The sequence below is a fragment of the Solanum pennellii genome, chromosome 1, assembly GCF_001406875.1.
Source record: "Solanum pennellii chromosome 1, SPENNV200".
NCBI classification, from domain to species: Eukaryota; Viridiplantae; Streptophyta; class Magnoliopsida; order Solanales; family Solanaceae; genus Solanum; species Solanum pennellii.
The window spans coordinates 3,001,343-3,015,449 of NC_028637.1; the positions used below are offsets into that span (position 1 = coordinate 3,001,343).

The following is a 14,107-nucleotide window of genomic DNA, read 5'->3' on the forward strand; positions in this document are numbered from 1 at the left end:
CTCATATTCTACTTATGTGATTTCGTTGAGTACATTATATTGTTTTGCTTGGAAGTTCCACTAGTTAGAGTTAAGCATTTTCTATCAAATATCGAGATATTTAATTAAAGATAAATGCGTAGTGGTCGTTTCGTAGCTGTTAGTTAAGCGTGTATTTATATATGATTAAAGTTGAAGAAATATCGATTAAAGTCAATTCAAAAAAATACATTTATGTATTAATAGTATTTTACCTGTGTTATTTTATCTTTTTGAACATTTTAAACCTTTTAACTAAAAAAATAAAAAAGAAGATTAGTTTATTTTAAAACAAAAAGATATTACTTTTAATTTTCTAATCAAATTTTTAGCCGTTTAACATTACTCACCTCTTATATATATGTGTGTCACTACTAAAATAATCTACGTGTGTATTCCTAAATGTTAACTAATTTCATTTATGACAATATTTGTGCCCCCTAAAGTCTAAGGGATACTTCAACAAAATTCAAGTATTAAAGGGATACTATAACGAAAATCGTAGTGAGATGGTAAGAATTTATTCATTTTTAGTTAAAATTTTTAGGTTTGAGTTCGTTTAGACGTCGATTTGCTTTAATAATGCTTTATCCTCTGAAAGTTGACTTTTTAATACAAATTTTAATTTAATCAAACTTTAATATTAAACACTAAACATCGAATAAAATAATAAATAAATAAATCTCTTCCAATACCAACTACAATCATTTGAAAAAGTTGATGAGCTCAAGTACTAATAATGTTCTTCATGTAAACTCCATGCATCCATTTGACATATTAGCAAACTTAATCAATCAGTTGCCATAAAAATATTTAATGATGTAATATTTCACTTCTTATATCATTTCACATTTAGTCCACCAAAGAAATTAGAGAAAAAAGTTTAAATATGTCATCGAATTATTAAAAAAAGCTTATTGATGTCATCTGTTAAAAGTTTGACTCAGAAAATGTCATTATTTTTTAATAGTGATTCTCCAAAATTATTTTAACACATAATCAATTATAATTCAGTCAAGTAACAAAACTGAATTAAAATAATCCACCCAAATAAAGACCCACTCAAATTTTAAAATATTCATAGTTTTATTTGGGTGGATCTTTATTTGAGTGAGTTTTTTTAATTCAATTTTTGTTCAGAATTTCAATTTTACATTAAAAAAATTAATGACGTGACCGAATTATAATTGGCCACGTGTCAAAAATAGTTTTGTAAAATCACTGTTAAAAAATAATGATATGAATGAGCCTTTTCTTAAACGGTAATTGCATAGATGAGCCAAACTTTTAACGGATGACATAAATGAGTCTTTTCTAAAAATTCAATGAAATATTTGAGTCTTTTCCCAAAAAACTAAGTAGTAGGAGTATATTTTCTTTTTATTTGAAAATTTTTAAGTTTGAACTTATATTCAATCATACTTTTCGTAAAGAATATTTAAAATTAAAATTTATTTTTCTAAATATTTCTAAAATAATAATATATACTTATTCTCAACCCTAACAAACACACCAACTTTTTTTTCTTCAAAATAATTGTGTGTTTGATTTGTTTCATGAGTTCTAGAAAAAATAAAAATAATATATACTAATAAATTCCTCTAATTAAATATAAATATATAAAAAAAAAATACATCACACATACACAAGTTCCCACTGTCTACAGGCAACAGTTCTCCATGCCCACCTCTATCAAGGCAGTCTAAAGACAGGGTTGAACAGACCCTTTGACCTTTACTTTTTATATTTTTTTTCCGTCTAGTATTTGATATTCACGTTAAAGTTTAATTATATTTATATTTATAACGATAAATCTCACATTAAGGACAAAACGCTTCTTAATAAGCACGATTCTGTATTCAGGGGTATTCAAACTCGAGACCTCTGGATAAAACTAAAAGACTATTTATCACTTTATCACAACTCGAGACCTCTACCCTATATATCTCGCTAAGTAACATCATCCTTTTTATTTTATTTTATTTTCTAACATCTCGGAAAAAGATGATTACAAGGCGTATAATTAAACTTTTATCAACAAAATAATAGCAAATAGTCAATCAAATGAGCTAATGAAATCCGCACCATATAACATGATTCCTTTCTCGGTCCTATGTGAAATTTTGGTAGAGAAATGATATGCCTTCGATAATAATAGAGAAGTATTGAAAACGCTATTAGTTTCACTTTTAAACTATTGACAACCTAAAAAATATATCTCGATTTGAATAATTAAAACTTAGATACACTTTCGATATGCTACATGACATAACAAGTTATATCAAATTTTACTCATAATAAAAAATCGAGCGAGGTGTTGAAAACACTTCTTAATTATGTATTTCTCTCATGTTGCAGATCGATAGTGTATTTAAGTTCAATTGATTAAGTAAATATGTATTTAAAACTGTTACTAATTTTACAGATAAAATTAGTAATTCACATTAAATTTAGATTTTTTTTTATATCACTCTCATAATAAATATTATAGAGATGATAAACACTTGTAATCTCTACATATTAGGATCCTTTTATTGAATTAATCTCTCTTTTGCTATAAACACTCCTTGGCTTGGAATCTTTTTCGAATTCTGTTATTATTTTATCTTTATTATTAATTATTTAGTTATATTTCGATCATTTTCACTTATTCAATAATATTTTTAAAAAAAAAAAATTTTATTTTTATTTGTCTATTTTGACATGTATACGGAAAAATTAATTATGTTTTTCATATTTTATCTTCAGTGTTAATTATTTATTTTTAAATCATTTTAAAGATCTAAGTATAAATGTCAATTAATATCAGTATTATCATAAATTATTCATATTGTTCATTATTTTTAAGTTACGTGTAAAGTTTAAAATGAACAAGTAAAGATGAATGAAAGAATATCTGTTTAATTTGGATTAACACATTAAATAATTATAATTGAAAGCTAATAGTAGATGTTGAAACTAATTTTATAGCTAAAAGTACTACTTAATAGTAGATAATAATAATTACTTACACAATGTTTGGATCATTGTTATGTATTATATTATATCGTTACTATACCTACAATGTTTATTTTGATTATTACTTAAAACGTATTGTATTGTTCAATTTTGTTGTTACGTAATAGTGAAAATCCCTATTTTATGAAACAATCAATTTGGTGTGTTCCATTGTTACTTAATTTCTTTTTTCAATTATATATTTACATAATATTTCAAGATACTTCCTCCTACTCTAAAATAATTAGGTTATTTTAATAAATTTATAAATTATTACAATCAATAACATTAAATTTATCATATAATACAGTATAATAAAGTACAAATACATATAATATATTATGAAATAATGGACGGCGGTTGATAAGAAGACTATGATATAAATTTAATTTTTTTTTATATAAAAGTAGATAGAGATAATTAAAAGTTGTGTTATGGAGGAAGTATTTCATAAAAAAATATTAGGATAAAATCTTACTTTTTAAATTAAACAAAACATTTTATAACTTATAAGTTCTCTGATTTCGGCTAATAATAATTGATATTTATCAAATGTGTAAAAGAATTTATAAAATATTTAAAAATTTTGAGTTTAACCAAATACCCTTATATTCCTATTCCATTTTGTCTCTTATGTTTTAAAATTTTTTATTTTAGCATCATTCATATTCCATTAAATGAATATATTGTGGCATCTATAAATTGGTAACAAAATACTTATCATCTTTGTGTTACTAAAAAATAATAATACTTAAATATCGAAAATAGCAACTTATGATTTATATATCGAATATATATTTTTTATTTTAATTTGAAATATGATTAATTTAAATACATGTTAAAAATAAATATTTTAAATAAAAAAAAACATACTTTATAATATAAGGTATATAATGATTGCACGAATATAAGACCAACCTATCATTGCCTTTTATAACATTGGTTGATATCTTTGCCATCTTTTTTCTAATTATTTCCCAAAAATAAAATCCACACAAAAAAAAACATTTTTTTCTATATTAATCATAGTTCTATTAATTTCTATGTTTTTTTTCAAAATAAATAGGTTTATTATCTTATCTTTTTGATACTTATTAAAAAAATAATAAGCATTTTTTATGATGTTTTTTTTTCTAAGCACGAAATATTTATATCAATTAGAGTATTATTTCATAAGAACATATAAAATTCAAATTTAATAAGTAAAATTGAATAAATAGAGTGTAGATAATTATTTGAATTTATTTTTTATTAAAGTGATGTTACTTATTTTGGTAGGACAAAAATATTATCTTAATAAAATACCCCCTCAAATATCTATATTTTAATTTGTTTAAATAATACAATATTTTTGGAACGAAAGATATCATCTTAATAGAACATCTCCTCTATTTATTTTTTTATAATAAAGTCATACTTATTTTGGGACAAAAATATTGATATCATACCCCTACAATAGCAATGTTTTTTTTTTAAAATGACATTTAATTTAGATTTTTTTATCTAATAAAAGTGTTACTTATTTTGAAATAGATGAGTCAAAAATATTAATAAAATACCCTTAATAATAGCTAAATTTTTTTGTTATTAAAATGACACTTATTTTTGGTGGAATATATAGATAAAAATTACTTTTAATAATAGCTGAGTTTTTCTCTTGTTAAAATGATTTCAAGATGAAGATTGTGATAAAATACCCTCAATAATAGCCTATTTTTTGTTGTTAAATTGACACTTATTTCGGGATTGAGATACAGATAAAATACCCAAGATAATAGCTGAATTTGTTTGGATTAAAACAACATTTATTTCGGGATGAATATAATGATAAAATATCCTCAATAATAGCTGAATTTTTCTTTTGTTAAAACGATTTCGAGATGAAGATCGTGATAAAATACCCTCAATAATAGCCTATTTTTTTGTTGTTAAATTGACGCTTATTTAGAGATGAAGATACTGATAAAATACTCTTAATTAGTTGATTTTTGTTTGGAATTAAAACGTCACTTATTTCGGGACGAAGATAAAGATAAAATACCCTCAATAATAGCTGAATTTTTCTTTTGTTAAAACGATACTTATTTCAAAATAGAGAAATCTTGATAAAATACCCTCAATAATAGCCTATTTTTTTTAATTCTTTGATCGACACTTATTTCGCGATAGATATATTGATAAAATGCCCTTAATAATAGTTGATTTTTTTTTTGAATTAAAACAACACTTATTTTGGAATAGAAATATCGATAAAATATTCTTAATAATAGTTGAATTTTTTTTTGCGATTAAAACGACACTTATTTCGGAACGGACGGAGATATCGATAAAATACCCTTGTAAAATCTTCTTTATATCATCTTTCTCATCAAACCTCTATTTAAAACCCTAAAACCTCTGCAAAAAAAAAGAAGAAAAGAATCACCATGGATTCATATGAAGCAACAAGAACAGTTTTATCAAGAATTGAAAATTTGGATCCAGAAAATGCATCAAAAATCATGTGTTATTTGCTAACACAAGATCAAGGTGATAAGGAGATGATAAGATTAGCATTTAGCCCAGAAAATCTGTTAATTTCTACTATAAATCAAACTAAAACTCGTTTAGGACTTTTATCAAACAGTTCATCTGCACCTTCAACACCTTCATCTTCTTCCCATTTTGGTTCAAGTAAACTCAACCCATTTCCTCAATCTTCACCTAGAATCATGATTCCGAACAATGGGTTTCAGTCTTCACCTGTTTCTTCTCCATGGTCAGGTGGGTCACCGCCGGTTTTTTCGAGGAGTCCGAGACCAGTGTCGTATGCTGCTGTTGTGAATGGTTCTGGGTATGAAGAACAGTTGTTTGACCCGGTTATGAGTCCGAGTGGAAGAAGTGATTCAATGGGTATGGGTTTTTGTGAGGAAAATCAAGAGAAACAGTTACATCGTAGGAGTTGTTCAGTGAATGATGTTTATCTTGGTGGTGGGGGTGGGTGTGATGAAAATGGTGGGTTTGGTTGGAGGCCTTGCATGTATTATGCTAAAGGGTTTTGTAAGAATGGGAATAGTTGTAAGTTTATGCATGGTGGATTTGGTGATTCAACAGATGAGTCTTCTGGGAATGTTGACTGTTTTGATGAGATTATGCGTGTGAAAGCGTTACAGCAACAGAGATTTGCTGCTGCTTCTCAGTTTATGGCTTCTGGAGGTCGTCATCCTTTTGGTTTCAACAGATGCATGAGTGTTTACAATGATAATCAAAGGTAGTTTTAATTGAGTAAAAAAGATTGTTTTTTTTTTGCTTCTGTTTTGAGTAAAGTTGTTGTCTTTGGTGTTTTAACATTTGAACATTTTTGGTGTTGAAAATTTTGAGCTTTTGAAGTTGTGGTTCGGAAATGCATTTTAGTTGGAAGAAGTTTGAAGTTTTTGAGTGGAAGTTTTTGAAAACCCAAAAACTAATGTGAGCAAGTTTATGGGAACTTGAATTTTATTTGATGAATATCAAAATCTGATCTAATTTCATGGCCAAATCATATATGTTGAAGATGAAAGTCTCAAAATCTATGGCCAAATGCTAGCTTACTGTGTCTACTGTGTAATGAATAGTTAAAATACCAAGCCTTGTGATCTGGGAGGTTAAGTATTTCAACTGAGTTGATGAAAAATGTTTTACCTTTTTAGTTGAAACTTTAGATTTTGGGGGCTAGCTGGTGGAATTGGGGTGATATTTTCTTGTGTTGTTTTGATTTGGAAGAAAGTTATCTACTTTAGGTGTTCTTGAACATGGATTTTTGGGTGCTGCATTGTTTTGATTCTGCCATTTTTTGCATTGTGTACCAACTAATTTTCAGTTTTGGTTAGAGATTGTATGTCAGTTTATAGGCATGAGGTTTTGTGAATTCCTAGTTGTAGGTAGCACTGATTTGTCCCTAAAGGTAAGTTACCAAGTATTGAATGAAATGTCTTAGACATTGTCAAATGTGTATTGAGGATTAATATGCATGATCCCATCTAGTTCGGGATTGAGTGAGTGTTTAGATTTTTGTATAAAAATGTTTTCCATGTAAATTTGTGATGGATTCCGGCTGTAAAGATGACATTCTGATGCTTTATAGTCTATTTACTTGCTCCATGTTTGGTGAGCCTGTGCTGTTCTTTTAAGTTGACTAGAAAGAACTCATGGTTTTGTTACATACTGTTTAGTTTTTGGGTTGGGACGTTATTGAGGTTGAGATATCGAACGTTGGCTATGCCTTCTTAGTTACTGTCATTTTTATGGTCTGAATTGCAGATCGGCTGCGGCAGCATTAGTGATAAGTGATGAGTTCCACAAACATGGTCGATCGTTACCCGACAGAAATGAATTTTCAGCAATGGCGCTGGTTGGAAATTCAAGTTCTTGTTTGCGACAAATTTACTTGACATTTCCCGCTGATAGTACATTCAAGGAGGAGGATGTGTCCAATTACTTTAGGTTTGTGCTTCTTGCTTGTATTTGGTTAAATGAAAATCAAGTTGAATGAAGAATTAACTTTAGGTGGCCCTTGGTTTGTTTTGAAGTATGTACGGGCCAGTGCAAGATGTTAGAATTCCGTATCAGCAGAAGCGGATGTTTGGATTTGTTACATTCATCTACCCCGAAACTGTGAAGCAAATTTTGGCCAAAGGCAACCCTCATTTTGTGTGTGATTCTCGTGTGCTCGTTAAACCATACAAAGAAAAGGGAAAAATCCCAGACAAGTATGAAATTATGATCATTATCTTCTGTTTTGATTGATTTCTGCTATAGACGTCTTGCATGACTAATATTCCGTTCTCAATTGAATTGAAGGAAGCAATTTCATCTACAGCAGCAGCCTATTGATAGAGAAGAGCTCTCAGCATGTTTAAGCCCTTCAGGGATTGAGTCTAGGGAGCTATATGACATTCCCTTTGGTGAGAATACAAGGTGGATTACTCTTTTTCTTCCAATTGTTCGATTGAGACACTTGAAAAGTGTCTTTTCTGTGCAGGAGGAAGGATGTTTTATAATCCGCATGAGATGATGTTGAGAAGAAAAATGGAGCAGGAAGCTGAACTGCAGCAAGCGATTGAGTTTCAAGGCAGAAGGTTAATGAATTTGCAACTGATGAAGAACCACCATCACAATAGTCACTTCCATCCAGGCGTCGTCTCTCCAGGTGTTCCATCTGCCTCCCATATGCAAACTCAGTTTCAAAACCATCAGGGTTTTGTTTGTTCGTCTAATGGCATCAACCAAGAAGCCTTAGCAGGTAAACACTTGGAACAAACACTTCTTCGTTTTCTTTGGTTTTTTTAATATCAAGTATTGATTGATTTGTTTTCTCCTGCAGAAAATAATGGTGTCCACGAACCCATCAACCCCCTAGCTAATGCAGCTGATGAGAATCAGGGGATGCCACATACAAATAACAGAAATGGCAGTTGCAGCAAGGAGCAGACCTCAAATACCGATGACTCCGATCCTCAAGATAGGTATTTAATATAAAATTTCCTTGATGAAACTCTTTAAGGTTTATCAAAGTGAAGTTTTTATGTTGCTATATTTTGAAGCCTTCTCAATTATTATTCCAATCGAAGATGCTCATATTATGATGGCATTGTTTCTTTGCTATGTAGTGTGTATTGGTTCAATTCTCTCTCGGATTCTTTCTAATTTTTCTGAAATCTCTGTCATTGAAGCAGCTTTGACCACAACCTTCCTGATAATCTATTCGCTTCTCCTACAAAATCGGCTGCAGAACAACATGTTGCGTTTCCAACTGATTCATCCGCAGCTGATTTTAGTCCCGCAATAACAATGCCTGCTACTACTAATACTACTACTACTACTACTACTACTACTACGAACAATATCCCTATGCTTCCCACCACTTCTGCCTTCAACATGGCTTCTCTCAAATCATGTTACTTTCAGGTTCCAAGGTACAGTACTTAACAACAGCTGTGTTCTTCTCTTGCTTGGTTTCAATAGAGCACTTAATGTGAGGTTATATCATTGACCAGGTTTACATCTGGCCAAGAAGCCACTGAAACTTAAAGTGTTGTTCCAGTTGATCATCGTTAACGAGGGAAGGGGATTAACTCGGTAAACTATTAGATTCGCTTTCAATCTGTCTTATCTATATATAAATATATACTTAACAAGATCCTCATTGTGTTTGTTTTATGCAGAAAGGTTGCTAGCTTTACATACAAGGTAGTAAAAGCCCTCTCTAGCTGTATAGCCAAAAACACAACAGAAGAAAAAGATTTGTAAGGAAGATCTCCTCAAGATTATTGCCATCATCAATACAAATACTACTTACAACAAAAATACATAATGCATAGGTAAAAATGACAGATGAACTGATTTATGGGAAATGGGGTCCCTCTCTTTTGTTTATTTTTGTACCCTCTTTGTAGTTTGTGTGCTGGACCACACAGAACACAATACCATAACAAAGTCTAGTAATAGTAGTAGTATCCATTAGATATTGTTAGTACCTTTTTTCTTTCTATTCCTTTCTTAATCATAACTTGCTTTAATGTAAAATTTTGATGTAGAAAAATGATAAAATCTTTTAGATTTGCCTTGTCATGAAAAAAATTCAAAGTCTCTTTTAAGATGATTACAATGTTTCTACTAAATGAGTATAATATTGATTGAATATAAGCCATGAGGAATCCAAAAAGGGAAAACTTGGGAAGGGAAGAATGCTTTCTCCGTTTCGTTTCAATCTGTTTGTCATACTTACTTTCATTTCAATAACAACTTTCTTTTATTTAAACTTTTATCGAGTCGGAACAAGACAAACAAATCGAAGCGAATGAAAGTAAAGGATTTCACTTTTTTCATCTTTCATCATTCATAATGAGTAGAGGGTGTGTGTGGGTTAATTAGTAAAGTTTTCTTTTTTATGCATTTAAAGGTAACTTTAGAGGACTATTTTGTCTCATTTTGAGGTGTTTTTCTTTATGTGGACATGAATGATAAAGGGCCATATAATCACATGGCTCTACTGACACCATTTGAAGGTACCCACCCCACACCACATCACCCATAAGGCAGGCTCCTTCCCACTTTTGAGTACCTATAAGACTTGTTCAAACTTCAATATATGTTTGGCCTTTTGTTTTTATGAGTACTGATGTCCTTTCTGTTTTGTCATTCTTAACTTTAAATCTACTGTCCACATGTGCCCTCAAATTTGCTCCTTTCCCCAACAACTATTCACTATAATCCCTCCATTTGAATATTATTTTGAACTAGTCGAGAGTCATGAGGTTTAGAGAGGAAAATACTGCATGATTCGTTTCATTTCATCATATCTTGGTTGACAATGGGGGTGGAGGTTGTAAAATTTTCATGAAATTAGTCGAGAGAAAACTGATTTTGAATAATCGAGAAATGAAATGTGACAAGTAAGAACGAGGGGGTTAGATAAGTAAAAGTAATGAATGAATGTTCAAATGAATGTTTCTTACCTTTTACTAGCACTGATAGTGTTAGTATTGGACGAATAAAAAGAAATCACTTCACATACTATGTCTAGTTTGATAGTTGAACTCTAATCTCTCATGGTTTTTATCAACGTTGTCTTCTTTTTATCTCAAATTATTTATCGTGCTTTTTTTTTATATGCTTCTTAGAAAATAGTCATTTTATATTTATTAATGCCTTTATAAAAAATATATATAGGAAAATCCCTCTGAGAATAGTCACCAAGTGAAAAGATTTAATGAAATTTTGGAAAAAAAAGAAAGATTGTAAACTATTCAAGAGTCATGAGTTTCATATTAAAGTTTTAGTGGAGAAAAAAATATTACTTTTTTCTGTTCTATTTCACGTGACATTGTTTGATTTGACATAACGTAAAGTTTTTTTTTTAAATTTATCGTCTAAAATAATTCTTAGATATTTATGCGATTGAAAATTATTTCATCAAGGATAAAAATAGTATTTTAAAGTTAAATTGTTTCTAGTAAGATTCCTATTAAATTAATCGAGGTGTGTAAAATGTGATCGTAGATACTATGATTACATTTTAAAAAAATAAAACTACTATTAGTTGTAATTAATATGATGATAAAATATATCTTAAAATATTAGTTAAAATCTCGAAAGTTTAATTCTCGAAAAGTGACTACGTGACAAATAAAAATAAGAGAGTAGTATATAAGTAAAAATACGGAGTGATATTCGAGCTAGTTTGTTTTCAATTCGATCATTTTATTGGGTATTTATTACCTTTTACTACCATTGATAGTGTCTATGATTTTTCTTAAAAAAATATATTTTGTAAAGTCCTATATTTCTTAATTCTTTTAATACTTGATTAAAAAAAAAAAGATCAAAAGCCTCTCCAATCTATACCCGAAATCCTAACTACACACTCCAATTTTACGGGTGTCTCATTACCCACCTAAACTATATTTTTATCTATTTTCTACCCACCTAAGTGCTGACCTCAACACATAAACCAAATAAGTCAAGCTGCGTGATTCCACGCACTGGGATCCACACCTAGAAACTCCCATTTCTTCTTTTTCCCCCTTTTCTTGCTTTTCCCCTCCATTTCTCCTTAAACTGAAAGAAGAACAAAGGAAGCAAGAAAATTACAAAAACCCTCTTTTCATATCCTACTCCACTTTTGGTTATCATCAAACGATTTTGCATCATCAAACGATTTTGCATCATCAAAAGTAAGAGAATTTACATCAGACGATTCTGCATTATCAAGTGATATCACCAAAATTTTCTTACCGGATTTAATTTCGACCAAGAAGTTTGCAAATTTAGCAAAATTTTGTGTTTGCATCTCACTACAACGTTGAGCATTGGGTCTGATTCATCCATACAAAGCGTATTCAAGTTTTCATTTGCCATTTTTGATGAATTTCGAGAAAATTCAAACTTCTAATTAGAAACCTAAATAAGAAATAAGATCAGATTACAAATTCTAAATTCAAGATTTGAAGTACAAATGAACATTAACAACTAAAACCTACATGATTTTGAGAGGAATTCGTGAATTTTTTACTAAAGAAACAAGGATTAATGGTGGGGGAAGAAGAAGTAATGGGTATTTAAAAGTGGGGAAGATGACTATTGGAGAAGGGGGAAATTTTTCGTCAAATTTTGCTTCAAACGCGCCTAGAGGCGGTGACAACACCTCCCATGACAGGTCAACACTCAGGTGGGTAGAAAATAGATAAAAATATAGTTTAGGTGGGTAATGGGACACCCGTGAAGTTGGTTAGTGTAGTTGGAATTTCAAGTATAGATTGGGGGGGCTTTCGATCATTTTCTAAAAAAATAAATATAAGATATAATTTATTGAGTGGATTAATACAATATATATATTAACCATACGTGCCTTCCATCTTACTATCATATATATGGCCATATGGGCATGAAAATTACAATTTAGTTTTATTTCCATCGTCAATGTGTAGTTATGCGTAGTGGAAATAATGTGTAGTTTTTTTTCGATTCATAACAAATTCGTGTTATTGAACTAAATATTTAATTTCATTTTTTTTAATTGAAGCTGAATTGATTTCTCATATGATTATTTTTGTTGTTGAAGAAAATTGAGATTAAAAATAATTTGACTTTATGAGATCATAATAACTATATAGTATTTTTGGAGTGACTTCGATTTGAATAATTTTGAGGTTCTTCAACTCAAGATATAAAAGACAGAAATTATCTCATTAGGCGTGTCAATTTGTTTAAAATAATTTTATTTGATACGTAGAAACATCCACAGTCACAAGATAAACATAAAAAAAGTATACTTTATTGATAAATAATATGATTATAATTCTATTTATTCTTGATTCTTTTCTTATAAGTTTTTTCCAACATAAAAAGTTGTTAAAAGAAGTTTAACAAAATAATATGTAGCTTAGTGCATTTTGTAGCAGTATAGAGTGTGCTCTTATTGATATTAACATGCTCCAATTCATGTTAACGCTAACAAATTTTAATCGAGCTTCGCGCGATATATTAGTGAAATTAAAAAAATAATTTTTTATAAATTAATTTGAAAATGAAGAAAGAATTGATTTTGCTTAGATCCATAAATTCTTTTTTATCTATTAACAAACGATAAAAAAATAAAATGACCTTTGTTTTCCCTCTCTTGAAAAACTAACTAGGGATAGAGTGGGACCAAGTATGATTTCGTTGTTGATTACTGAAAATATTTTATTTTATAGTCTAGAGAGAAAGTGAATGATTGCATCTTTTGTAAAAATTGTACCAAATTTGAAGATGCTAATTATCTCAAGAAATTTTTTACTCTGTTTTTTTTTTTTTATACACAATCTTATAATAATTTTTTTTCATGTGTATTTCAAAAGAAAACATTTGTTTTACACAATCAAACGCTTACTATAGAACAAGCCATCCCTATCCCTATGTGTTTATAGTTTTTTTTGCATACCCCTATATTTATATAGTTTATAGCTATGTATGCAAAGTGTAAGTATTCATTATATAATATATATAACTACATGAAAACTTCTTAGCTTATAAAATATCAGTAATTTGTTGCAATATGATACCTTTGTTCTTATTTTCAAAAATCTTATTAATATACAATATTTTTTAATTGAAAGTTCTAAAGCATCAAGATAAAATTATATTATCATTTAACTAAAAACTTAAAAAATTAAAAAGAAACTTAAGGACATATTCAAATTTTCCAAATATTAATTATGAATTTTTAATATGTACATATCATAGCTACTTTCTAGTGGTTATAAGAAGAATTTTGCTGAAAATTAAAATTGATTATAACTTAGAGATATTGAAACAAAAATTCGACAATTTGAAAAGAAAGTGCATTCTTGTGTCACTAAACAAAAAAGTTATAACTTCTTTTTATATTAAAAAGACTTGAAAATAATATTTAATTCTATATAATATATAATTTCAAATTATAATAATAAAAGATCCCTTTTTTTTTCTTACATTTTTATTTTGATTTGTTAAAATGTGTGAATGTATATCAAATTAGGTTATATTCCTATCTCTCATTAGTTAGTACATATATCTACCCCGTATATTTTTAAAATAAATGAGGTGTATATAT

At 28.8% G+C, this 14,107-nt stretch overlaps 1 protein-coding gene across 3 annotated transcripts; it reads left to right on the top strand.

The window, feature by feature from the left end:
- The first annotated feature begins 5,371 nt into the window (after positions 1-5,371).
- On the top strand, positions 5,372-9,631 carry LOC107023934 (zinc finger CCCH domain-containing protein 53). 3 transcript variants are annotated; one of them, XM_015224789.2, is made up of 9 exons: positions 5,372-6,265; positions 7,294-7,476; positions 7,563-7,742; positions 7,834-7,937; positions 8,015-8,275; positions 8,357-8,498; positions 8,706-8,948; positions 9,030-9,111; positions 9,198-9,631. In XM_015224789.2, exons 1-8 carry the CDS (start codon positions 5,442-5,444, stop codon positions 9,061-9,063), a joined length of 1,971 nt encoding a protein of 656 aa, XP_015080275.1. In that variant the 5' UTR covers positions 5,372-5,441; the 3' UTR covers positions 9,064-9,111; positions 9,198-9,631. The 3 variants fall into 3 exon arrangements, with proteins under 3 accessions (XP_015080275.1, XP_015080382.1, XP_015080307.1); XM_015224896.2 differs by having other exon boundaries at positions 5,373-6,265; positions 8,709-8,948; XM_015224821.2 differs by having other exon boundaries at positions 5,442-6,265; positions 9,202-9,631.
- Positions 9,632-14,107: the final 4,476 nt, after the last annotated feature.